At 38.3% G+C, this 26425-nt stretch overlaps 2 protein-coding genes across 11 annotated transcripts; one reads left to right on the forward strand and one right to left on the reverse strand.

The window, feature by feature from the left end:
* Window positions 1–4: 4 nt before the first annotated feature.
* Window positions 5–4462, reverse strand: slc38a11 (solute carrier family 38 member 11). 2 transcript variants are annotated; one of them, XM_077617241.1, is made up of 12 exons: window positions 4355–4462; window positions 4160–4280; window positions 3602–3676; window positions 3402–3494; window positions 2873–2938; window positions 2688–2794; window positions 2542–2621; window positions 2364–2434; window positions 1840–2001; window positions 1651–1763; window positions 1391–1522; window positions 5–1321 (listed from the first exon to the last, which is right to left on the reverse strand). In XM_077617241.1, the coding sequence occupies exons 1-12, from the start codon at window positions 4364–4366 to the stop codon at window positions 1082–1084; spliced, it is 1272 nt and encodes a 423-aa protein (XP_077473367.1). In that variant the 5' UTR covers window positions 4367–4462; the 3' UTR covers window positions 5–1081. The 2 variants fall into 2 exon arrangements, with proteins under 2 accessions (XP_077473367.1, XP_077473366.1); XM_077617240.1 differs by having other exon boundaries at window positions 3402–3536.
* Window positions 4463–4565: 103 nt separating this feature from the next.
* Window positions 4566–26068, forward strand: scn1laa (sodium channel, voltage-gated, type I-like, alpha). Of its 9 annotated transcripts, none has more exons than XM_077617229.1 (27): window positions 4566–4610; window positions 5442–5705; window positions 10054–10369; window positions 10558–10675; window positions 10773–10863; window positions 10943–11071; window positions 11250–11341; window positions 11832–12095; window positions 12336–12399; window positions 12517–12658; window positions 13256–13462; window positions 14035–14283; window positions 15932–16049; window positions 16135–16373; window positions 16646–16819; window positions 16896–17252; window positions 17410–17892; window positions 19680–19806; window positions 19886–20040; window positions 20200–20373; window positions 20987–21109; window positions 21198–21470; window positions 21547–21603; window positions 21729–21866; window positions 22232–22336; window positions 22411–22681; window positions 23017–26068. In XM_077617229.1, exons 3-27 carry the CDS (start codon window positions 10064–10066, stop codon window positions 24162–24164), a joined length of 5604 nt encoding a protein of 1867 aa, XP_077473355.1. In that variant the 5' UTR covers window positions 4566–4610; window positions 5442–5705; window positions 10054–10063; the 3' UTR covers window positions 24165–26068. The 9 variants fall into 9 exon arrangements, with proteins under 9 accessions (XP_077473355.1, XP_077473354.1, XP_077473356.1 ...); XM_077617232.1 differs by lacking the exons at window positions 4566–4610; window positions 5442–5705 and adding exons at window positions 8816–8977; window positions 15096–15467; XM_077617226.1 differs by lacking the exons at window positions 4566–4610; window positions 5442–5705 and adding an exon at window positions 8816–8977 and having other exon boundaries at window positions 16896–16956; window positions 17026–17252.
* Window positions 26069–26425: the final 357 nt, after the last annotated feature.

Below are 26425 nucleotides of genomic sequence, written 5' to 3' on the forward strand. Positions count from 1 at the left end.
CTTCTTTGCGGGTTTCCTTTTATTGCTTGCATTTGTGTGTCAACAGTGACTCTATGTGGGAAATAAGGGAAATGAACAGTCATCTCCATCAGTTTTCAATCATTTGCAACATTGGAAAACATTTACTTGGAGACCTAATTTGACCTTCCCTTAGTTTCCCAATGCACACGTCCTTTTATTCAGATCTTCACTACATTTTGCATAATTTACTGTTCTCCATCAAGCAGTTGAACACAGGGTTTTGGATCTATAAATGATATAAATTCTGCAGTCGAGGGTTCGATCCCAGGTCGGTCCTCCCTGTGTGGAGTTTGCATATTCTCCCCGGGCTTGCGTGGGTTTTCTCCAGGTACTCCGGTTTCCCCCCACACCTCAAAACTCTAAATTGCCACTAGGAATGAGTGTAAGCGTGAATGGTTGTCCATCACCTTGTGCCCTGCGATTGGATGGCCACCAATTCAGGGTGTCCCCCACCTAGTGCACAAAGTTAGCTGAGATGAGCTCCAGCACCCCCCACGACTCTTGTAAGGATAAGCGGTTCAGAAAAAGAATGGAGAAAGACACAATGTTGTACACATTAATGGATAAAGAAATCAAAACACACAGTTCCTTTGTTTAGAAAAAAAATGGCTCCCTAACTTAAAATAATACAGGCCTTTTCTGGCATAAATATAAGGAAAACAGTAGCATTGTATGTACACATTTGAAACAATGTTAGAGGTTTTATCATTATTGCTGTTGGACACAATTTAAAGAGCAACAATTGCCTTTAAATGTACTCAAGAAATGATTTCATTTGAACATATTGCACATGAAGTCTGAACAAACAGTACCTAAACACATGTTATAAAACAAATATTTATAAAAGATCACATTCAAATATATTGTTCTTAAAAGCTCAATAAAACCTGACCTAAACTTTGAACAGTTTTAATTCGGTGATTTTTTTAAATACCACAAGAAACCCTTTGTGTCACCAGTGGTAATATTTGTTGAAAATTATACAATGGAAAATGTTACTAAGACACTTGTATGTCCAAATTTGAATTATAAAGCCTTGTGGACAAATACTAAGTAGCAGTCATACTGGGGGTGGATTGGTAGAAACATTGGCATCTGCACAGTAAAACATCTCCATTCCGTGTGAGCAGTCTTGTGGATTGAGACCGGTCATTGTCAAACCAGTGATCATGACAAACAGGCCGAGAACGATCAACAGGGTGGGTATCAGGTTTTTGCAGTGATACCAGCATCCGGGGGAGAGCTTGAGGAAGCATGCGGCTGGGATGATGAATATCAGGGGGGTGGCGCTCAGAGCCCCCTGGTTGGTGGAGAACTCCATTAAAAATAAATTAAAAATAATACAGTTTCAGAAAAAAAGGTGACTTACATTCAACTCCAAAACAACTCCCAGGCAGTCGTAAGCCATGGATATTGCTGTACAAACTCCAACTATGATCACAGTTATTGACATGTGTTCCACTCTGGAAAGTTCCCGACCACAAATGGAGTTTGAAATCACCTAAGAAAGAAGAGAGTGATGGAGTTATATGAATATCAATGATATAAATTCACCGGTAAACACCTGATGATATAAAGACAAAGTTATGAACTCTGAGCAAACGTACAGGTGTCAAAATCTAGGCTTACCTCTCGAGTGACAAAACACTCCAGTGGAAACGTTGTTATGATGCTGAGGCCAAAACAGAAGCGACCAAATGTTGCCAGATTATCATCTTTGCAGTAATTCTCAAATATGTCTCCTGGCCACAAGGAGACAACATCTTTATTCAGTGTTTACATTTTTTTTTAAATAGCAGAACTGATGTTCACACATACCTTGTGTGTATCCCTTAAAGGTGACATAGCCTGACATTGCAAACACGGCGCTGATTATTAATGCTGAGCCTACCGAGATGTGAGTGACCCGAGTCCAATTGGTTAGTGTGGGTTGCTCCAAAGAGCCGTAGATTAGAAAGCTGTTATGGTGGCAAATGAAGGCTGAGGAGACACATGGGCGCAGAACATCAGGATTATAGAAAATTAGTAGAAAAGTCAGGATAACTTTAAGAATATTTTATTTTGGGGTCTAAGTGAGTCATTCAAATGATTTTATTTGACTTTTTACACAATAACCTGCAGAGTCATTTTACTCCATACTTCTATGTGTCATTCTTCACTCTGCCTCTCTTATTCTTCCCATTTATTCACTCATTCGTTCACTACTGTGAACACATTGGACTGCTCGCCAGTCAATTAATTCTATAACTAAACGGCATTCACGCTAGGTGGCATTTTTGTCTTCTCGTTTGCATGAAAGTACATTTTCAGCATTGTCCAAAAACATTTCGAGGCAAACTCACCAAAAGACATGATGCCGACTGCCTGAACAGCATTCCACTTTCCAAAAACCCAAGCATCTTCTGTTGGGGAACTAGGCAAGAAGCCAAATTTTTGTTGATTATTCCCACATTGCAATACATGTGCTATATTAAATATTCAATTAAAATGAAAATACAAATGAATGCTACTAATACATACATTTGAGGTCCCAATGTCGCTGCTCTGATAATTACAATAATTAGAATGACAACGGTCAGTACCATTGACAATAATGAAACCTGGGGCCAGACACGGACAATTTAAAGGCAAAAACAACACTTGGATTCTGCCATGATGACGCTCACCTTGCCAAGTTTCCCTATATTTCGAAAAAGCGAGAGAGGCAGCGTGCATAAGACTGTAGATATCACAATGACAAAACGGCGGTCGGCGAATAAGTGATCTGGTCCAACTGCAGAAAGAACCCATTTTCAGCACTTTGTGTTGGGGACTGGCCTGATATGGATCAACGTGACGACTGGTAGTTAACCTCCAGGAATCCTCTGAAACACTTTGGTCAGTGTGTCACCTGTTGTAATGTTGTAGCTGATCATAGCTTGGGGAAGAAAGCAAAACTTTAATAGGAGGTGTAACAAAATGGTGCCAACATTGGTGTCACCTGAGTTATTCAGTGATACTTTTGTGTGTATCACAGTGGTACTCACACTGAACTTTGAGATTCACAAAACATATTGATGGTTTTGAAATTAACTACAGTGCAAAAGTGCATATTATAATAAATACTTAACACATGCACAGTTTCACATCATGCCAATTAAGGCTTGTGTCACCATGACAACCAGTGGAAAATCTCAGATTTAGTTGCTGCTTAGCTTCGACATGTTAAGCACCTTTTATTTTTAGAAAGTGATGACAAAGCAATCCAGTGATATTTTATGGCCATTTAGTGAAACTGTGAAACTTTCTACTGGAGAATGGATGAATACTCAAAGCAACTCCCGAATCTATCTTCCATTGGATTATGAATACAACAAAATATGAATCTTGATTTGACTTACCAATGAACGGATAGAGGAACTGCAGCACTGATAAAATAAAAAATCCCGGAAATCCAAATGCGCTTTGCACTAGCGCCTGATAGCTGTTGGCCCCTGACAAGTTGCCACCTTTTATGAGTAGGATGATTGTGTAGTCTTCCATGATACATAAAAGAAAATTATCAGCGTACCGTAACTTTTAATAAAAGGCATGTACTCACCTGTGATGAATGCCACAAGAATCAGGAGTAAAAGGCCACATGGTAGGCCTGCTTGATTTAATGCATATGGTAAACCTGGTTGAAATTAAAATTAAAAAATAATCAATTAAAGTGCAGTGTATTTTTATCAATTGTTCTATGGTCGTCAGGCTGACTACTTAATTTTTTCTCTAGTGATACGTAACTTTGGAAGATTATAACTACTATGTGAGTGTGGGGCAAATCATGTTTGCTTTAGTAAACTTCTTTAATATTCAAACCACAAAGTCACATTATCAGAATGTGGGCAAACATCAACCCCCAGTTATCCCTGGGGTCAAGAGGTCGTGTGACCCAGCTGTGCTACAGGGCATTTTGGGTCTTAAAGAGTCCAAGTTGATCACAGAGGCTCTGGTCATATGATCAAGAGATTTTACCGCTGCAAGGCAAAGCTCACAATGTTATGCAAGCTAGTATTTTCCACCAAATTTCTGTACTGACTATAATAAACGAATACTGGGAAAAACTATTTAGAGCTCATGCCTAACAGAATTAAAAGAAACACATTTTTAAGCTTACCTATGACCCCAGATCCAATGATAGAATTGACAAAATTAAAGCAAGCAGATATTGTGGAAAATCTTGCTTCCGTGGTGGATTTCTGGGAGGAAATCAAAGAAATTCCTTGCTCATCGTTTAACTGGAAAGTAAAGATAACAGAGCTGTGGTTAAGGCAGAAAACAATAAACCATCTTGTGTTGGATTCAAGACTACCGGCTGAGCCATGAGGAACACCTGCTACTCTGGGATGATGCTTTGGTCCGTGTCTGAAGAAAATGTGACCCTCATTCAAAGAGCACTTCCTTTTTAACCACACTCAAGAATTTTAAAAGAGCTCAACAACGCCCCTAGCAGGTTACTAGTTGATCCTAAGTATTAAACAGACCGACAGGATGCCCACCTTCCCAGGCGCTGGGCTCTGTGACCTTTTCCTGCTGGCAAGGAAATCTGGCATTAAATGATTAATAAGGTAAGAATAATTTAGATTTGACAAGTGCCTGTTCAAGCTCAGAAAATGGAAATAATGGGATCAATGAAAGAACTAACCAGACAAAGGGCAAGTGTTTTTCAGCTGGGAATATTATGGGAATGCTGAGAGGATCAAGCATTCATATTAACGCTATTCTGCAAATAAAACGGAACTAATGCCATGGCAGCATGATTCAAGATTTTGAAAGCTAATCTTTTGCACACACACACATGAATATATATATATATATATATATATATATATATATATATATATATATATATATATATATATATATATATATATAAATATGTATATACACATATATATTCATATATATAAAAATATATGTATATACACATATATATTCATATACATATATATAGTTAAATCACATCGTGTTTTAGTTTAATCAACCTATTAATTTACTTTATTATTTATTTTAGTATCACCAAATGTAACCGTTAGGTGGCAACAGACCACCTGCTGAGGTCCTATGTAAACGCACCTCCCAATAGAGATATTAAAAAAAAAAGCAAAAGCGCCCGTTGTGCAACAAATGTCAACTTTTTAGACATTATTTCTTGCCACCTATCCCTTTCATAGATCACCTTTTAGACGGAATAAAACATCCCCACTCCTCCAGAACATCATTGTAGTAATGCCAAATAAAAACATCCTCAAATGTTGTCTTTCTCATGCCCATTTATTTTCAATCAAATTAAATTACATCTAAACATGGCCAAACATCCCGATCAATTTCACACAGTAATCAAGTTGAACCCGGCAAGAGGAGAGTTGACTGTGTCTCTGCCCTCTTCTGGTACCCAGGAAGCTGAGGTCCACCAGTCAGACAGTCGCACGAAGGGCGGATGAGAGGCTCTCTCTGGCGAGCTCCCTCTTTTTCTTTTTTTTTTTCTTTCTTTTTTTTCATGAAGTCATTAGAAGCAAGCTCTCTACCTACCACTCACACGGACAAATTAGTTTCTTTTAACAACTACTTTTCTCCCTTTTGGGGCGGGGAGGCAGCTCTCTGAAGTTATAAATTGGATGTTTCTGGCTTGTCGGTCAACTGGAGACGATGGAAAACTAATGGTAAGTACCACACAATGTGTGTAATTAAATATATCTATATAAAGTTGTTTTTTTACCTTTACAATTCCTCAATTGTATTTGTATTATTTTATAATGTCCATATGCACGTACATTGTCAAATTCATTCAAATATTTTTGAGTGAATATATCATTAAAGAAATGTTTCCCTTCTTTTTAATGCCAATGTTTGCCGGCTTTGAATGGGATGAAAGTAACAAATGATCACCAACAAGGGCATTCTTCACTGGCATTGTTAATGGGCATGGCAGCAGTTGTGAGGCCACAGTCCAGCTCAGGGCACTTCCTGTTTGCATGGCTGTCAACAGCCTTATTAGATTGCCGTCAATTACAGACTGTCCTGTTTGCCTTCTTGCCAGACTGTAGACATCTGTGCGCACCGTTGCCTATGGACGCTCGCACGTCAAATGTCTACGTGTAGGGAACTGTGTTGGCGGTTCTTCGTCGCCAACGCCCTAAATGAGGAACATCTTAATTGTGTTGTCTGCAAAGAGGAAAAGCACTGGTGGAGAGCACTTAAGAGCAGTCCCATAGGAGGTTACAAATTCAATACTGTGATCACCCTGTACGGGTTTTGTCATAAAAAAGCACATTGTTTTATTGTTTCGAAGATGAAGGTCCACCTTCTAAGGGTTGGGCTTTGCATGTTTTTACTATCAGTGCAATAGTACTCACCAGCCAGTTAGTCCTTGGAAGGCCATTCATCACTCAAATAAAATGACCAGTCAACATCTAGCGTGTTACTAGTAGGCCAAAGTTATCTAATCCAAACCACAATTCTAAGTCAGTCGTGAAAAATTTAAAATGAGTACAATGATTTGTGAATCCTTTGCAAGCTATATTCAATCACGTAAACTACAAAGATAAAAATAGATAAAGCGAACCTATCATGGCATTACACCCGCCATCACCACACCAACACACACACACACACACACACACACAATTTCCTGCACTAAACTGGCCTTAAACCTGGTTTAAGGTTGTCATCTATGATTGTTGTTAAACAAACACATTTCTGACAAGTATTAGCTTTGTAAAGGCATAAATAACAATGATCCATTACAAGGTAAGACCTTTTTGAAAGCATATACACAAACTTCCAAGGTCCAAAGACTACCCTTATATTAATTTAATGTAATTAGTTTGATGTGTGTTCTGTCAACAGTAATCTTCCCATGTTGACATAGGCAGAAGTGATATTCATCGGTGATTCCCATTGCTCTTACTTTGCACTAGAGGGTGTCCAAAATACTTCTAATCATCCACTTTATGATTTAATTCAATATTCAAATGGGTCATTTGTTTTAAAAAAATCAACAGTTGCATGTTTTAAGTTCCCTAGCAGGCTTGGAAATTTTAACAAGGCGATAGTTAGGATAACAGATACAATGCAAGGTCAAAGAAGGACTGTGTTTTTCCAAAGTTGAACGAACGTACAATGATGCTGGGTCAAGTCGGAGACGGCGACAGGTTGCCGATAAAGTGGAGTGGCTCTATTTGAAGGTTCAAAGTGTCAGAGGATATTTCAAGTGGAAAATATACAGTTGATAGTGGATGAATGATGACCTGATTGGGTTGAAATCCCATCAAGGTTAACCTATTCTTTTTTCTTCTCATTCTTGAAATTTTTGATAAGGCTTAACGCCTGATTGGTTCCCACAACAACATTGTCGATACATCTATTCATTCCATAGACTGCTTACTCCCACTCCGATTTCTAATTACATAAATAATAAGGAAAAAAACAGGAAACCAGAATATAATTAAGTATTATTTTAATCCCCAGTGAAAAACTATCCCCCCAAAGACATTGTGGAAGTTTTCAAGCAACACCACGCTTCTACGATTATGTCACACATGCACAAAATCCAGTGCTGTGGGGGGTTGATTGACCAGCTTTGTTTGTGATTGATTTCTTGCTTCGCAATGCAAAATGTGGAAGTATACTATTACACTATTAAACCAAAGGCAAAAGCTCTCAGTGGCAAAGCGTTGCAGTCTGAAGTGCATTCATATTTAATAGAGCAATGGGCTCCCTCACACATCACGGGAGTCAAGCCTATTAGCAGGATGAATCTTTTCATGCTGCTAAGGGAGGGAAGTCTCACCTATGATCCATCATAGTCATGTCCAATCTTAAATTTATCTACAGAGAAGAGAGGGTCATAATTAGGTCTAATTTTACCTCCCCTGCTTAGAATTTGGACATGAGAGCTCTGGATTTTGGCTTGCAGAGGCAATACACTGATCGAATAACAGAACGAAAGTTCTTCATTTTTCTGATTTAATCATAGTCATTTCAAATCCAAGAATATAATCAGGTGCAATATGTGAGTCAAACTGGGCTTTCTCTGACTAGTAAATTGGATCCTGAAAAAAATGTTAAAATGTTACCATATGCTAATATGTGAGCCATTCCAACAAACCCAACACTTTGGATCAAAAAATGTCTTAAAGATTTTTGGCTGTCATTGCTAAGATTTTGACAAGCTTTCAGTAGCTGTAACTATAATTGGATATCCAATTAGAATTGTCAAAGATATTGCATTTTTCATCCTTTAAATTTGAGGAAATTCAGGATTATAAAATACATGGAGAAAATGACGAAATATGTTGAATGTGGATATTTTCCTTTCAAATGTCCTGAGCAACCAAGCTTTACTGTAACAAATTAATTTGTAATCCTCATATTGATCAGTTATGGAAACCTGACACCACCACCTCTTATTTAGTTGCTGATATCCATGGTAAACGCTTCTCAAAACAAACGGTGAACTTTATAGTATTTCATTCCGCACTTTTATCAATAACTGTTATTTCAAGTTTTGCTAGGTGAGAGTTTATTTATAAATACAAATCTTTTGATCATAAAATGCCTCAAGAGGGAGCCATATCTAATTTGGATTCTGATACTTTTTTCCCCCCAAGATTGAAAAGTTGTCCGTCTGGCGCCCTCTGATTGGCTGGGGTGTCCCACGCCTAGGAGTACTAACGCGACCCCTGTGAGGATAAGCGGTTTGGAAAATGAATGAATGAAGCCTGAGTTTACTAAATATGAGCCACTGAGACCTAAGGTGTGCTAACTGCATCTCTGTCATTTGCTGGAGTGTGATTTAAGCTTTTATAGCTGCCTTTAAATCTAGGGGATTTATATTTTGGGTGATTTATATGACAGTGTCTAGAGTTGGTCATGATTTGTCATGGGCTACAGGGGAAGAGTGTGTGGGGTGGACTCACGAGAGTCGTGTCGGGTGAGTTGGCTGTGACAGGAGTGACCACTTTAGCTGATTGCGTCTTTTTACTCATGCAGTAGGGTGTTGGCCTCGAGTGTTGTTTGTGTGACAGAAAAAAAATGACTTGGGCCCACAGTTTTTGTCAAGTTGCCAAAGACTGGCAAGCCTGCACTCACTTTTTGGTTATGGACATGTCGTCTTTTTCTTTTGAAGCAGATGATTGAATAGAGGATTGCTCGCTGACATTTCATTTCTGTATGTGCTTGGCATCATATTCAATAGGCTAATCAAATTATTTCCTGTCGATACATGTTTTTTAGAGAAATAGGATTTTTTGTTGGATTAGAATTCATTCCAAATGGTTAAATCTATCAAGAATTCATAGAAATAATCAATCACATTCACTTATACTAATATGAAAATGTGATGGCGCCGAAGATGAAGCACTACTTTCTGAGTCTATAGATTCCTGAACTTTCCTTTCCGGGATGCTGTTATGGGAGTATGTAACATGGTTTTATCCGTGCTTATCTTGGGAATTTGCAATGTCAAAATTAGTACTTAATGATGATTATTAATGTGAAAGGTATGCATTTCCTCCATCAACGTATTGACTGACATTTATGGGTATAGTTGCACAACTATATTTTACCAAAGAGGTGGGTGAGTGAGAAATCTGATGCTTCTTCACAGTAAACAATTTAACTGAAGGGCTAGTGTATATTTTAAATCAGCAACATATACACATTTAAACAAAGAATTATACTCACAGAATGTGCGGTATTTTTAGTGTGTTTAGTGGAATTTTGCAGTGTCTGTTATATTTCTTGCTTTACAGGGAGTACTAAATAAGATGATTCACAATTTGTGTATATCACTGAACATGTGGTCCACTCTGAACAGGCCCAGATGCAATTTGGGGCCTCTCTAAAAATTGTGTGAACAGCCAGACCCTAAATGTCAGATTCGAGGAGGAATTCGATTAGAATTGAAGATGACAATTGACTGGCCCACAAAACATTCACTGACAATGTAGGACTGTAATTCAAAATGTGTTCTTGTCCCGTAAAGAAATAGCATTCTTCTTTGTCCAGGCTTTTTTTCATGAAGGAAGCTAGTTGTGCACTGAAGGTGCAGGATGAAAAGATGGCACAGCTGCTTGTACCACCAGGACCAGACAGCTTCTGCCGCTTTAGTCGCGAGTCCCTCGCCGACATCGAAAAGCGAATCGCCGAGGAGAATGCAAAAAAGCCGAAAGGGGAGAAGAAAAGGCGCTGCGATGAGGATGAACCCAAACCCAGCTGCGACCTGGAGGCGGGAAAGTCTGTCCCGCTGGTGTATGGGGAGGTCCCCAAAGGCATGGTCTCTACACCCATGGAAGACCTGGACCCCTACTACCGTAATCAGAAAGTAAGTTTCTCTTTTCTTCTTGGTTTAGTTGAGCAGAAAAAGAGGCGAGCTGGTCTGGACCAATGTCTCCTGAGAAAAAGATGACAGTAAAAAGGAGATGTGAAACAATTTGTTGAGTTTGTTCAGCGTGCTCCTAAATTAACTCCAAAACCCTGATATGAGTGGTCGATTGTCTATTTGTTTCTCAGACTTTCATAGTAATAAACAAAGGGAATTCCATCTTCCGATTCAACGCTGCTCCTGCCTTGTACATCTTGAGCCCCTTCAACCTTCTCCGAAGAATATCTATTTGGATTTTGGTCCACTCATATCCTCTTTGGAATGTAATTATATTCTCTGCCACCTGGATAGATTGGATGTTGTTTCGCCGACATTTCAATGGCATTTCCTTAACATGCATGCACATTGTTCAACTTGCTGATTATGTGCACTATCATCACCAACTGTGTATTTATGACACTGAGTCGACCGCCTGACTGGGCCAAAATTGTTGAGTATGTTGTTTCTCCTCTCCTTGCTCAAATATTATACAAAAAATAAGAATTACTGGATTCATTTTTTGTCCCTCGATAGATACACTTTTACTGCAATCTACACTTTCGAATCCCTGGTTAAAATTTTAGCCCGAGGCTTCTGCATAGGGAAGTTCACCTTTCTGAGGGATCCATGGAACTGGCTGGATTTTACTGTCATCGTCATGGCGTGAGTATTTGATCACAGAATTTTTTGCACCCAAGTGAATATGTTTTCCCTGGAGCACTTATCATTCAATTTTGGGCGCATTACTAACAACAGCTACAGGACATGTTTCCAATTACAGTGAGTTTAAGACTGATGGCATGTTATTCATTATCAGTTTTTAATTGTAATTTCCTTGCAGGTATGTAACCGAGTTTGTAAATCTAGGCAGTTTCTCAGCTCTTCGCACATTCAGAGTGCTGAGAGCTTTAAAAGCTATTTCAGTGATTCCAGGTAAGCGCTTTATGATTTCTAACATGGTTGACCATCATTTTAAGACATATTTGTTGGAAAATCTGCCTCAACTGCACTAAATGCAAAAAAAAATGTGTACCTTTTTTAACACTGCTTGTTTCCAATACAAACGGCGAACTTTGGATTTATTCGAATTAGAATATGTGAGAATTAAGTTTGGTGGAATTTGAGGTGATTTTTTTAGCCTCAATGTATCTCTATCTAAATCTATTCATAATGTATCTAAGGTTGGCTCGCAAAAAAAAATTCTTGAGATTGATCACTCTTAGGGAAAAGTACCATTGTTTCACAATTAGTAGTATGATTTTTCTTTGGAATGGGACTGATGCTATTACCATTCTGAATACACAAAACTCATCTTTAAATTGAAATACGGATTGGTAAAAATGCATCAATCCCACAGTATAACTGTATTTATTTCTGTTTTTGACTACATGACATGTCCTAACAATGTCACTGTATTGGGTAGGCTTGAAGACCATAGTCGGCGCCCTGTTCCAGTCGGTAAAGAAACTCGCTGATGTGATGATCCTCACTGTCTTCTGCTTGAGCGTCTTTGCCCTCATAGGGTTGCAACTGTTCATGGGCCATTTAAAGCAAAAGTGTGTGTTCATGCCAGTACTTGATACTTCTGCCACCAATGGTACCTTTTTTAATGGAACCTACATGAATGGATCACTTCACAGTGTCCAGAAAGAGTCTTTTAACTGGACTGAGTACTCGCTTGATAACAGTGAGTATTTGAATTATTATTATTATTTTTTGGGTCTATTTACATTTCAGCATCTATGCATTGCCAAGTCGGTCTAATCAGACGGGAGCTTCCCAAATAAGACCTATAATGGTGCAAACTTCCACTATAATAGCACTGCAACACAGAATAAATGATAGACATATTTGTTGCGGTCTGCACACTAAATGAATTGGAATTGCATTATTCTTGCTATTCACATTAATATATTTTATCCTCCAGACAATTACTATTACCTCCCGGGTAAACGGGATCCATTGCTCTGTGGAAATGGTACCGAGGCTGGGTAAGTTGAATCCATAGTTAAGTTATGAGGGAAGCATATTGTTGCAGAAAAATACTAAAAATAAATAAATAAGAACAATGCAGGATCCAATATATGTCACTTTTTCTTATCTTTTAGTCAGTGTCCTGAAGGCTTTTCGTGCATCAAAGTTGGAAAAAACCCAGATTATGGTTACACCAGCTTCGACTCATTTGGGTGGGCCTTCCTTTCTCTCTTCAGGCTCATGACTCAAGATTTTTGGGAAAACCTGTACCAGCAGGTATGACGTGAAACCGAAAGGGTCATGAAATATTTACCAAATGCTTGATTTAATTTTGTTTAGGCCAATGCAATTTAATATCCAACTATTGAAACTGCACTAGGAGGCCCAGGTTGGATGTGAGCCAATATTTAACCTTGATTGTCTACCTCAAATGAATTAGATTTTAGCATGCAATAAATTCCAAAGCCTCTCACACAGAAAGTTGCTTGCCTAAATTAAAGACACAGCATATTGCTTCATGTTAAATGTCCATGGTTCACAGATTATAATAAAAGTGCTTTATTTGTTCTCTCTGTTTGTCTAAATAAAAAAAAACTGCCCATGGACTCTATGAAAGCCTTCTCACATTACGAGATTTGAAAAAAAAATTGTTTTGAAGAGGTCGTTCAAACAAATGCACAACACGATGGGCAGGTGTGTCTCTTAATCAGAGTGAATAAAGAAGAGTTTAGGCGTGGCTCAGACAAACACATGATGTGTCTGTACATGTACTGTATATGTATACGTAGTTTGTATACATACATACATAGTGTGCATATAAACTGGAAATTCACAAGAACTGCAATTTTGACTGTCTTTTTTGCTTCCCAAAAGACACTGCGGGCATCTGGAAAGCCGTACATGGTGTTTTTTGTTCTGGTCATATTTCTTGGCTCCTTCTACCTAATCAACCTCATATTGGCTGTGGTGGCAATGGCATACGAGGAGCAAAGCCAGGCCACCATTAAAGAGGCTCAGGAGAAGGAGGAGGAGTTTCAGGCCAAGCTGGAGAGCCTCAAAAAACAGCAAGTAGATGCTCAGGTTTGTTTTTTTGTGTGTGACTTAGTGTTTGTGTAATCACATTGAGGTGCGCATTTTTTGTTGGTCTTGGTCACATTTTAACCCGTTTTGAGCAATTTTTAAATTGTATGATTATTTCTAAAATCTGCTTTAGTTTATTTCTAATGAAAAATGCCTCAAACTCAACATATTTTACAATCAATTCATTAAACACTGATTTATTTTAATCCGTTTTAGTTTATTTCTGCATCAAATGCAAAACATATTACCATCAAATTACAAAAATAATTCCTTGCCTTAAAAAATATTAAAGATATAGTTCTTTACAATAGATTTTTTGATTAATGTTTTTAGGGTGCAGCTTTGATGAAAAATATAAACAGAAAAATGGAAAGTCATATCACCACCATGATTTGTACCGTTTTGTTTTGCCATGGTCTTGTTAAAGGCCACCAATGTATTTACGTTAAATGTCACAACATATAATCCAATAACAGCAATGCGTTATTGTATTACCAGAGATGACATTGCTTTTCTAAACTGATGGCAAGTGTGCTGTTCATATGTTTGACATTTTCCTGTCTGCACTCCAGGCTGTAGCAGTCGCCTCTACAGAACACGGTGAAGTCAGTGACAATACCGGTTTTGTAGAGAGCTCCTCCGAAACCTCCAAGCTGAGCTCCAAAAGTGCCAAAGAGAGATGCAACAGACGGAGAAAAAGAAAAGAGGAGGGCAAGGTCCCAAACTCTGAGTCTCAAGATAGCTTTAAGAAGGCCCGATATCCCTTCCCTGTGGAGGACAATTTACTCAACAATGAAATGAAGTGCTCATCAGCTCATCAGGTTCAGTACCATTTAGAGGTTAATCTAGGCGTGTTGTTTTATCTCTTACTAAGCATAAGCGTTTAATTTTTTTATTTTATGGTTTAAGGTTGACTTTGGAATGAATTTATTCCATTATTTTTGTAAATACAAATGTAATATATTGCCTTCCTAAAAAGTTAGTTATTTTGTTTAGAGTACAACATCAGGTCAACTTGCAAAATTAAAAAAGATCCAGCACGATCAATAGCAGAGGTTCCGTATTGATAACTTTCAAATGAACCTGGATGTTTACTGCTAAATTCATTACCGTGTGACTGGATTATGCAAGTATACCTTATGTTATGTTTATGTAGTGCTTACATTGTTTAAAAACACTTCCAAGCACTTTTCTGTTATGCATTGCATGCCCATGCTAACATTCTTTACTCACTAACATGCGCTGTCCTTTTCATTATATTGACTCAAGCACGCTTCTTTGTGCTTGTGGCGCATCATCATCAAAAAAACAAATCTTCTTTCTCGACTCTTGTCATTGGTGATGAATTTAGCAAGACAGTTTTTTGATTTTTCTTTCCTTGAAATGCATTTCACCATTATAACACCATCATTTTCAGCTTCTTCTGCATTATTAACATCATCTTTGAGATTTTCAGTCATCGCAAATGTGGCATTTAATTTGCTTTGTTTTCAATGCTTACTTCGCATAGGCCATCTTCTTCATCACAAAGTCCCTTAAATGTCATCAATTCAATTGATCGTCTTAATGTTGTTTCTTCATCACACTCCCCGTGTATTCGTCTTTGCTACTGAAGAATATCTTTCTCTCTTAGTCCTTTCTGAGTATTCATGGACACCCATTCTCATCCAGACGGAACAGCAGGACCAGCGTTTTCAGTTTCCAAAGCCAATCACGAGATGCCGGCTCAGAAAATGAGTTTGCAGATGATGAGAACAGCATTTTTGAGGACAACCGGAGTCGAAGAACCTCTTTGTTTTTTCCCCGGGGGTGTGATCGACACGGCAGCAGTATCAGCCAGTCAAGCTTCTTTCCACATCCGCTACTTTCACCCTGTAGGAAGAAGCAGAGTACTGTAGACTGCAACGGCGTAGTCTCCTTAATGGGTGTCGATTCAATCCCGTTATCACCTATGGGGCTCTTTCGTCCTAAACTGACAGTAGATATGACCTCCAATAGAAACAAAGTAAGAAAGGGTAGTCCTGTCACCTCTGCCATGTCTTCAGTAGTGATTCTTAGCTTGTAATCCTTTACCTGTTGTAAAACTTTGAAATTTAAACAGACCTTTTCGTACATTTAGTCATTTTGCAATTAGAAGCGGGATTTGTGATGGGAAATCCGATTTTTTCAAACTACTAGTAGTTTAAAATGTCAAAGAAATTAGATGATTGGATAGTTTGTTCTTCTAGTACAGTGCAGTTCAGTTCATTTTATCATGTTTCCATTTCAAAAGGATGCAGAAATCCCTTCTTAAACTGAATCTTTCTCAGTGCCAATTTGTATATCCTAAAAAAAAACATGGTTCAATGGAAACTGAACTTAACTGTAAGGATTGTATTAATACAATATGGTCTGGCTGTTAAAATGTTTACAATCCATATTTTATTTTTCACGTTCAAGACAAGAATAAAATAAATGCCCTCTCAACAGGCTGACACCGCCGATGCCGATGGAGGAACCAACCAGGATTGCACCGATTACCTTGAGGACCCAGCAGCCAGGGACAGAACTTTCAGCGTAGCTAGTGTCATAACCAGCACGATGGAAGGTAATTAATGAATGCAGAGATATTTGTCTCCAGTTTTCCTGTTGAATAAATTTGTTGAAAAAAAATCTTTTTGTGTTTGCAACAGAACTGGAGGAATCGCGTCAGAAGTGTCCTCCCTGCTGGTACAGTTTTGCAAACTCCTTCCTTATCTGGGAATGTTCTCCACTCTGGATGACGATTAAAAAGGTGGTCAGAGTAATTGTGATGGATCCATTTACTGATTTAACCATCACAATCTGCATTGTACTCAACACCTTATTCATGGCCATGGAGCACTACCCAATGGCACCGGAATTCTCCAGGACACTGATTGTAGGGAACATGGTGAGTTGAAGACATTCTATTGTGAATTCAGAGATTTGTTAAAGGTTTGGATCTAAAAAACAAATGAAAGCTTTAACTTGGACGAAAATAATGGTTAAAAAGCAAAAGTAAGATATAATTAAGGCAATAAACAAATTATTTGTCTGAATTGCGAAGGACTCAAGCGTTCGATGGTTCCATTTTACGAGGACTAAAATGTTCAGTGGTGAGCATGTTTGGTTAAAAATGTGCGACCTTCTTGACAAAAGGATGGCTTTTCTGTTTCTCTAAAGGTATTCACCGGAATCTTCACAGCTGAAATGGTCTTCAAAATAATTGCGATGGATCTTTACTATTACTTCCAAGAGGGATGGAATATATTTGATGGAATTATTGTCAGTTTGAGCTTAATGGAGCTCTGTTTATCTAATGTTGTAGGAATGTCTGTTTTAAGATCATTTAGATTGGTAAGTTTTCACAAACACAGCATTGTCTGAAATAGTTGTTAATTGTGTTTCAATCCTTGTCTTTCTCTGTTGACAGTTGCGAGTATTCAAGTTGGCCAAATCATGGCCTACTCTCAACACCCTCATCAAAATAATTGGTAACTCTGTGGGGGCTTTGGGAAACCTGACCCTAGTGCTGGCCATTATCGTCTTCATCTTTGCTGTAGTGGGCATGCAGTTGTTTGGGAAAAACTACAAGGACTGTGTGTGTAAAATCTCCAGCGACTGCCGTCTACCCCGCTGGCACATGAATGACTTTTTCCATTCATTCCTCATCGTCTTCCGAGTGCTTTGTGGAGAATGGATAGAGACCATGTGGGACTGCATGGAAGTGTCTGGGACAACTATGTGCATCGTTGTCTACATGATGGTCATGGTTATTGGAAACCTTGTGGTACATTTTCATCTCTTGTGGTCAATTCATGAGTCCAAATCATCTGAATTTATATGTCAAGCTAACTGATGCAAACAATAATACCATGCACCCTATGTAGAAAGTGTCTTTAGCATATTCAGAGATTCATTCTATGATACATATTATGATCTGATAGGTGCTGAACCTCTTCCTGGCCTTACTACTGAGTTCATTCAGTGCGGACAACCTGGCTGCCAACGATGACGACAGCGACACAAACAATTTGCAGATCGCAATTGCACGGATCCACAAGGGCATTGCCTTTGTCAAATCCCTTATTCAGAGCACTTGTAATAGTGTCTGTCTAGGGAATAATGCACAAAGCCAGGGTGAGGATCTATCATGCCTTGAGGATATCCAAAAACCATCAGGACCAAACGGCATCCCCAACCACGCCATTAAAGCACTACCAAGGAACGGAAATGGGGATGTGACTGGAGTGGACAAAAGCGGGGACAAGTATATTGTATGCAGCAAGACTGACGACTCCATAATGTCTTTCATCAACAACCCCAGTTTGACGGTTCATGTTCCAATTGCGGTGGGGGAGTCCGACTTTGAAAATCTCAACACAGAGGACTTCAGCAGTGTCTCGTCTGATGCAGCAGGATGCCTAGTGGTAAGGATGCAGAAAAGGGCCCTTTATAGAATAGTTTTGAGACCCAAGTATTCCACAAAGGGTCGCAGGGGCACTGGATTTTATTCTGATCGAACAAGTTCGTTGTCATGTGCACCAGTTTCTAATGAATTTTAGCAACCCAACCCCACACAAAAGTTTCAAGGACTTGCAAGCTTCACTTATTTGAAGACACCTTGCAGAAGTCCTTGAAAAATGTGCTTATTTAGTTCTTGTTCATGTTGTTCTTCTTCTTGGGGAAGTATAAGACAACAAAACCACGAAATAGCAAATAAGTTTATATGCCACTAAGGTTCCACCTTATTTATGTCTAAAATGTCTTTTCCTGTGTCTGTAGTCTCACCCTCTTGCTACTGTGACAGTGAAATTTCCCGAATACGGGATGAATAAAGTTATCTAATCTAAAAAAAATGTTTTTGTTTTGATGGAACGTGAGAGGAAAGCAATACCCTTTTTTATTCAGCATGTTTGCTCAAAATATTTGCCTTCACAATAAGGAAGAAAGCTTGCAAAAGCACATTACTGTACATTACTATCATAATGCAGCTATAATCAGACTACAAAACCCTTTTAGGCAACTGATGTTTTTCTTCCTAATTTAATTCTCCAGTGTTTGTGTTTTCCCTGCTAATGTTACTTTTTATTTGTTAATATTTGCTCGCATGTAAGCCGTTTAGATACATTGAATAGTTTTGCATTGCAGGATTACCCAAAGAATTGCTTACTGTTCGTTTGTACACAAATTGATCACAAATAAATGACTAATTTGAGTTGTACATTTAAAGCTTAATTGGTGGCACAAACACATTAACTATAGTGCTCAGAGCATCTCACGGTTACATGCTTCCATCATTCCCCGCACTGCATTAGCCAGTCCCAGGACAGTCGAGGGCTCCTCCAGTATTCACTAGGAAACCTTTCAAGCTTTTCTACTGCTCCATTTCTTAGCAGACACACCCTTTGCAAAGGCTAGGAAAGAGCAACACTGCCTAGATACAAATAGCATTTTGACCACAAAAACATTTGTTTTGGATATTGGTTTTAAAAAAAGTCTGCCTGGAGATAAATCCTCTGCTGTTTCTAACTTAGTTGGCCAATAAAGATCACTCTGATTGGACACCTTGGTATTATACATAAAATCACAGTTCTTATTTTTAAAGACTTTATTTGCAAATAATGATGGAAAAAAGGGGTTTGGCCAGTAACAAATGGTCATATCAACACTGTTATAAACCCTTTATTGGACATCATAGGAAAGTTTTAACACTGGAATTTTGACCCATTTCTCCATGTAGATCTCCTCTAGTGCAGTGATATTTTGGTGCTGTTGCTTAGCGACATGAACTTTCAACTCCTGCCAAAGATTTTCTATGGAGTTGAGTCCACTCAAAAACCTTCAAATGGTTCTCCCAAAGCCACTTTTAATATATGATATACTATATATTAAATGTTACAATCTTAAATTTCTGTTCATCTCAATTAAACATGGCTTTTAATATATAAAATCAGACCAAAATAGAGTCAGTTTCTTGACTTGAGTCCATTTCAAGAGCTTTGACAGGCTGTAGGTCTGTCAAGTCATTTGTCTTTTTAGGATGTGGGAGTCAACCGGGGTAGGAAAAAAACATTTTCCTCAAGTGACTTTTTTTTAAGGGCAATGATTAGATTTCCTAAGGGACCTGTCATCCTTGTATAGATGACTGGCATTTATTATGCTTCAGTTCTATGTTAGCCTCATGTCGGATGCTTGTTTTGCTTAATCCATCTAGACCATCGATGAGGATGGCCAGCTCAGCACCTCTGAGGGCAGCACAGTGGACTTGGGGGAAAAAGATGGAGACTCTCTAGACCTTGAATTAGAGGAATCAATGGAACCTGATGCCTGCTTTCCGAACGGTGAGTATCAGTCCAAAGATAAATGGCAGACAAGATTAGCAGTCAATTAAAGTTGTGCTTGATATTTGTTCCATCTCAGATTGTGTACAGAGATTCAAGTGTTGCCAAGTAAATGTTCAGGTAGGCTGGTGGAAAGTATGGTGGACCATAAGAAAGACCTGTTTCCGAATAGTGGAGCACAACTGGTTTGAAACCTTCATCATCTTTATGATCTTGCTTAGCAGCGGTGCTTTAGTAAGTTTCTTACTGCATGACTGATATCATTCATGGATTGCAAAATCTTGATGAGTTTAATCGTGAGAAACCCAAAAGGCCTAAGCATTGCTGTAAAGGACATCAACTGGTTTAATTATGATTACAATGTGTAATCTTTGCTATTTTGTTCACTACTAGGCTTTTGAAGATGTCTACATCGAAACCAGGAAGAGCATTAAAGCAATGCTGGAGTATGCAGACAAAATGTTCACCTATATCTTCATCTTAGAAATGTTACTCAAGTGGGTTGCTTATGGCTATGCGAAATATTTCACAAATGCCTGGTGTTGGCTTGACTTCGTTATTGTTGCTGTAAGTTGTTTTTGAAGACCTTTTAGAATATGTGGAATAATTCAATGAAAAGCAAAGAATTGTTTACATTCATAGATTTGCATACATAAATTTACCTATGCCTTAATTTCGTTTTTGAATTATACCAAAAGAACTCAACTCAATTTATACAACATAAAAGTTGAAACCAGTTGAAAAGAAAAGTTAAAATAAAAATGGGGTTTTTCTCATGACTATATAAACATACATAACTGCTGAAGCCCGAAAAAGGTAGATCGCAGGAGTTAAAGATGTACTCCTTGAGCCGTTGGAGCAAAATAAGTTTGTTAAAAAGGAGGTTTTCATACCGAATTGCTTTGTTTAGGAACCTGCAAAGGTTTATGTTCCATCTACAGAAATGGTAAACACCTGGTTGATAATGGGGTGTATTTATCATTAAGAGATATATGTATGTGGAAAATTGACAAAAGTAACAAGAATGAAAATTCTAGCACTACAATCATATAGAGCTGCACAAAGCATGTACATATCTTCCATTGCTCAAACCAATACAGCATTTTATGAACTCCTGCTATTTACCAAATTAAAAGAAAATTCTATGATTAGACTCTTTTTTCCACTTGTTGTATTTCAGGTTTCACTGGTCAGTCTGGTAGCCAATGCGATGGGTTTTGCTGAACTTGGGGCCATTAAGTCTTTGAGAACCCTGCGAGCTTTGAGGCCATTGAGAGCTCTTTCCAGGTTTGACGGCATGAGGGTAAGGCTTCTCACACCCACTCCATATTCTACAACAGTTGACAACGGCTACAATACCGCTTACATTTGTTGTTTTTGGTGTTCTAAAGGTGGTTGTCAATGCTCTGCTGGGTGCCATTCCCTCCATCTTCAATGTGCTGCTGGTGTGCCTGATCTTCTGGCTCATCTTCAGTATCATGGGTGTGAACTTATTCGCGGGAAAGTACTACCGTTGCCTCGACAACAGCTCAGAACGGTTCCTGCCCACCAAAGTGCAAAACATGAGCGTATGTAAGTCCTTAGGAGATGACCAGGCTAAGTGGAAGAACTATAAAATCAACTTTGATAATGTTGGTCTGGGCTACCTTGCATTGCTGCAAGTGGTGAGTTGTAGTTACTAAATCACCTTCTCTATATAAGGATATTTTAAAAATTGGCTAATCTGGAACATGCACACAGGCTACGTTCAAGGGCTGGATGGATATCATGTATGCAGCAGTAGACTCCCCAAGCAAGGTGATCACACTACATTAAGCTTTTACAACAGTTATAAATTATGATTATCAGACTGGATATAAATATACATATATGCATATATCTATCATTCAGAAAGCCAAAGGATGTTTTGTCTTGTATTCTAGCATGGGGAACAGCCAGCATATGAGATCAACCTCAAGATGTATCTGTATTTTGTCGTTTTCATCATATTCGGTGCCTTCTTCACCCTCAATCTCTTCATTGGTGTCATAATTGACAACTTTAACCAACAAAAACGAAAGATAAGTATTTTCCTTCGTAACCAGGTACTGATTGTACTGTGGAACCTTTACTGACAAACAGCATTATTGCAGAACACTGGTAAATTTCTTATTCAATTATTTATTTATTTTAATTGACAATCCATGCTTTCTTTTAATCGAGTTACTATATAAAATGGTCATGGTCAACATTAAACTTTGTCACATAAAAGCCAAATTAGCTGTGATATGAGAAGATGCTTATGTTTTGCTGAATTTACTAGTTTTCCTCCTAAAATTATATCGGTGTTACTTCAGAAGTTGTGGTGTATTTACTGGTATATATTTTTAAATACAGTCAGTATGAGTTTTGCAGTGATTTAACATACCTTGCATCCCCTCTATACTTTGGAGGTCAAGACATTTTCATGACTGAAGAACAGAAGAAATATTATAACGCCATGAAGAAGCTGGGTTCAAAAAAGCCACAAAAACCTATTCCCAGACCATCAGTATGTAATTTTAGCATCTGTTTTTCTTCGTATTCATGATGACTTTTATTTGATTTTTGTCCCTTCTATTTTAGAACAAGATTCAAGCCTACATATTTGACATCACTACGAAACAAGCATTTGATGTTGTGATCATGGTTCTAATATGGCTTAACATGGTTACCATGATGGTGGAAACTGATGACCAGTCAGAAAAAAAGAAAGACATTCTCAGCTGGATCAACGGGGTCTTCATTTGTGTCTTTACGGGCGAGTGTTTAATGAAGATGATCGCACTCCGCCAATACTTTTTCACAAATGGCTGGAATGTGTTTGATTTCATCGTCGTCGTTTTCTCAATTATTGGTACGATCTCTTTACACTCACTGTAGAGTCCCAGTGCTTATTGCCATATTTTTCGGACTATACTGGCACCGGCCAAATAATGCACAAGTAAAATTAGTTAAATAGGAAACAACAGGCTAAATAAGCACTTGTTAATGTAGCATTTACAGTTTTTTCAATAACAGCCTAAAAAAACAGACTTTCAGTGGTCTGAGAGAAAAAAAACATATATGTCGTGCTGGAGTACTAGTCGTAGGCCCAACCAAACTCTGAAAAAAAGTGTGACTTATAGTTCAGAAAATACGGTAGTAAAGTGCTTTTGTGCTCAGCTAACAAATATTTCCTTTCTTTTTCAGGTATGTCTCTCTCGGAGCTGATTGAGGATTATTTTGTGTCACCCACTTTGTTCCGAGTCATCCGCCTAGCTCGAATCGGACGAGTCCTCCGCCTTATTAAAAGTGCCAAAGGAATCCGCACCCTCTTGTTTGCCTTGATGATGTCACTGCCTGCCTTGTTCAACATTGGTCTCCTGCTCTTTTTGGTCATGTTTATCTACGCCATTTTCGGCATGTCAAACTTTGCATATGTAAAGAAGGAATCGGGTATTGATGACCTTTTCAATTTTGAGACGTTCGGCAACAGCATGATCTGCCTGTTTCAGATCACCACCTCGGCCGGGTGGGACGGCCTCCTGGCTCCCATTCTTAACAAACACAAAGACGACTGTGATAGTAGCATGGAGCACCCTGGTAGTGCTGTCAAAGGAGATTGTGGGTCTCCTTCTGTTGGCATTGCCTTCTTTGTCAGCTACATCATCATTTGCTTCCTTATTGTAATAAATATGTACATTGCTGTCATCCTGGAAAACTTTGGTGTAGCCACGGAGGAGAGCGCCGACCCCCTAAGTGAGGATGATTTTGAAATGTTTTATGAGGTTTGGGAAAAGTTTGACCCAAGAGTAACCCAGTTCATGGAGTACAACAAGTTATCAGAGTTTGCCGATGCCTTGGATCCACCGTTACGCATAGCCAAGCCCAACAGGATTGAATTGATCTCTATGGATCTTCCTTTGGTGAGTGGCGAACGCATCCACTGCCTAGACATCCTCTTTGCTTTCACAAAACGGGTACTTGGTGAGGGCGGGGAGATGGACATATTAAGGGCACAAATGGAAGAGAGATTCATGGCCTCCAATCCTTCAAAATTGTCTTACGAACCCATCACGACTACCCTTCGTCGCAGACAGGAGGATACATCGGCTGTCATCATCCAGAGGGTGTTCAGAGAGCATTTGAAGAGACAGGCTGCTGAAAGAATGTTGGAAGAAGCCAAAGATATTGTTCTGAAAGATGAAAAACCAGTTGACAAAGAAGCACCATTCATGGACAAACTCAATGAAGTTTCAGGCTCTGAAATCAAAGAGCCGTCAACCTATCAAACGTCTGAAATTGACAATGCTGAACAGGATGCCACATGTAAAGACAGCACTGAGCATGATGCATAAGAATGTCGGCGATGCCTCAAGGAGATTGTAAAGAATGAATGAGAAAAATGTTTACAGTGGCATTGGACTCCTTCCCATAATATGGATATCTATGCCAAACTGACTTGAGCTCCTGAGCCTGAAGGTTGCTGTCTAAAATCGAAGCATGGCTCCTTTTGAAAGCAGAAAAAAACATTTTCTAGGACCGTCACTAAAGGAGATGGGCAACATTTCTCAAGTGTTCAAAAGGACAGCATAGTTCATGCTTTACTTTCAAATGCAGCTAGCTCTGCTATAAAGTGTCTTGGATTATACCTATATCACTGAATTGCCTGCTTATTTTAAAAGCATTGTTGTGATGTCATTTGTTTTTTAATCCACGATTGCCTTTTCGTACACTTTTCTTTTTGGGTTTTAAATATGTGCTTTGTTCAGGGGAAACAATCGCTTTAATGCTAGTTGTGTCTAGAATACTTGAACACTTCAATGTACAATGTCAGACCTTCTGCAGCTCAGTGTGGATACACATTTATGTTTTTTTTTCCTCTTAGAATTATGTATGCAATAGCATTTGGGGTGGAGTAAATGTTTTTGGAAGCACAGAGGGACCTCCAAAGTTGAATTCTGTCACAACCGAGTCAACAAAATTGTAAACCATCTAATATAGCGTTAAATCTCCCCTTTCAATTTTTAATTTCAAATTGTATGATTTAAGGCATCAGTCAACTTTGGATGTTCCCCTATGTTAATGTATTTGTTTACATGGATACATGTTAACAGAAACTTCACCTCAAGCCAGTGTTTCCCGACCTCTATAGTTTAATTTCACTCAAAAAAATCTATCAGCAGCCTGAAAAGGCTGACGGGGGTAGATTAATAAATATAAAAATGAAAGGAATAATTATCGGACTAAATCAAATTCAACTGATGATCTCAGTGGTTGGAATCACTGCCTTGGTCATGTGTTAAAACAAGTCCACCTCTTGGCCTGTCAAGTGTCAGATCAGTCACACTGGGCCAGTAAAACTTTGCACATTGAGTTTTGTTGCATCATCATTACGGTTATCTTAAGCTGATTGTGTGGGAGCATTTTCCAACATGGCCTCTTTCCTGTCTCCCAGCTTTTTTTTAGTTGAAGCTGAAAATCCATCACCATTTCTTTTAATTCATTCACTCACTACCAAAGACATAAACAATATTGTTTATGACGTTCAACTGCTAAGAACTAAAGAATGAAAAAGAGTCAAAACAAACCTTTTTTATGACAACAATAGAAATCTAATCTTTCTTTTTCTAAGTCCTGCATTCGTGTAGCCATAGAACACGATATTCCGTGGACCTTGAAAGAACGGGATGACTTGTGAAAAATGGCTGTCAGTTAATGAGTATAAGGTTGTTGTGGATTCGGCAAAATATTGGTTAAAAATGTGAACATAACCAAATATATTGCCTTTTATTGAGGCAGTCTGAGTTTGGAATTTTCAATTACAGCTATTCTCAGCTCCTTTTCATTCAAGCGTGTGTTAAATGTTTGAACGCTTTGCAATCCTTATCATGGTTAATATCAAAATGACCAGTGTGAGAGAGTATTTTTAATGGTTACACTTCGCAAGTCCTTGCAAATTTAGTGTGACCTTATTCTTTTGTTTACATTTTATTCCATAGTTTTTGTCACTGGGTGGTTGTTTCCATATAGCAAATGACATCTATTGTTCCATGTTATGAGAAGACTACATAAAGGTGAATATGTTTTGCATGTAAAATAATAATAAATACATACATTGTTTTGACCTTATTAACAAACGGATTTGATTACACAGACTCCTAAATCTCCCATTAGTAATATGCATAATGGTTGTAGTGTATATATATATTTATATATATACTGCATGCAAGACACTGCTTTAACTCGTTCAGTGAAAAGCCGAAAGAATAAAGATGACATGTACCTCATGTATGGCAAATACAGTTATTTTCTCATTCATCACAATGGATTTGATCTATGTAATTTCCTTTTGTGTATACTTTTTTGATACAAATTAGAGCGACAATCTTTATAATGCAACGGAAATATTCTAAATTTATCTTGAGGCAAAATATGGCATGCAAAAATTTACATGGTCTCTAATATTCACCAGAATGATGAAAAAATTAGATAAAAGAATCAAGTCAGTCAATATTGCTGTTATTTTCTAAAGATGAAACTATTAATTTGCATTGACAACACTCCATCTGTCTCTTTATTTTCAAATTGATCGCCATTTTCAACATATTATTTTTCA

The sequence above is a fragment of the Stigmatopora argus genome, chromosome 13, assembly GCF_051989625.1.
Source record: "Stigmatopora argus isolate UIUO_Sarg chromosome 13, RoL_Sarg_1.0, whole genome shotgun sequence".
Lineage (NCBI taxonomy): Eukaryota > Metazoa > Chordata > Actinopteri > Syngnathiformes > Syngnathidae > Stigmatopora > Stigmatopora argus.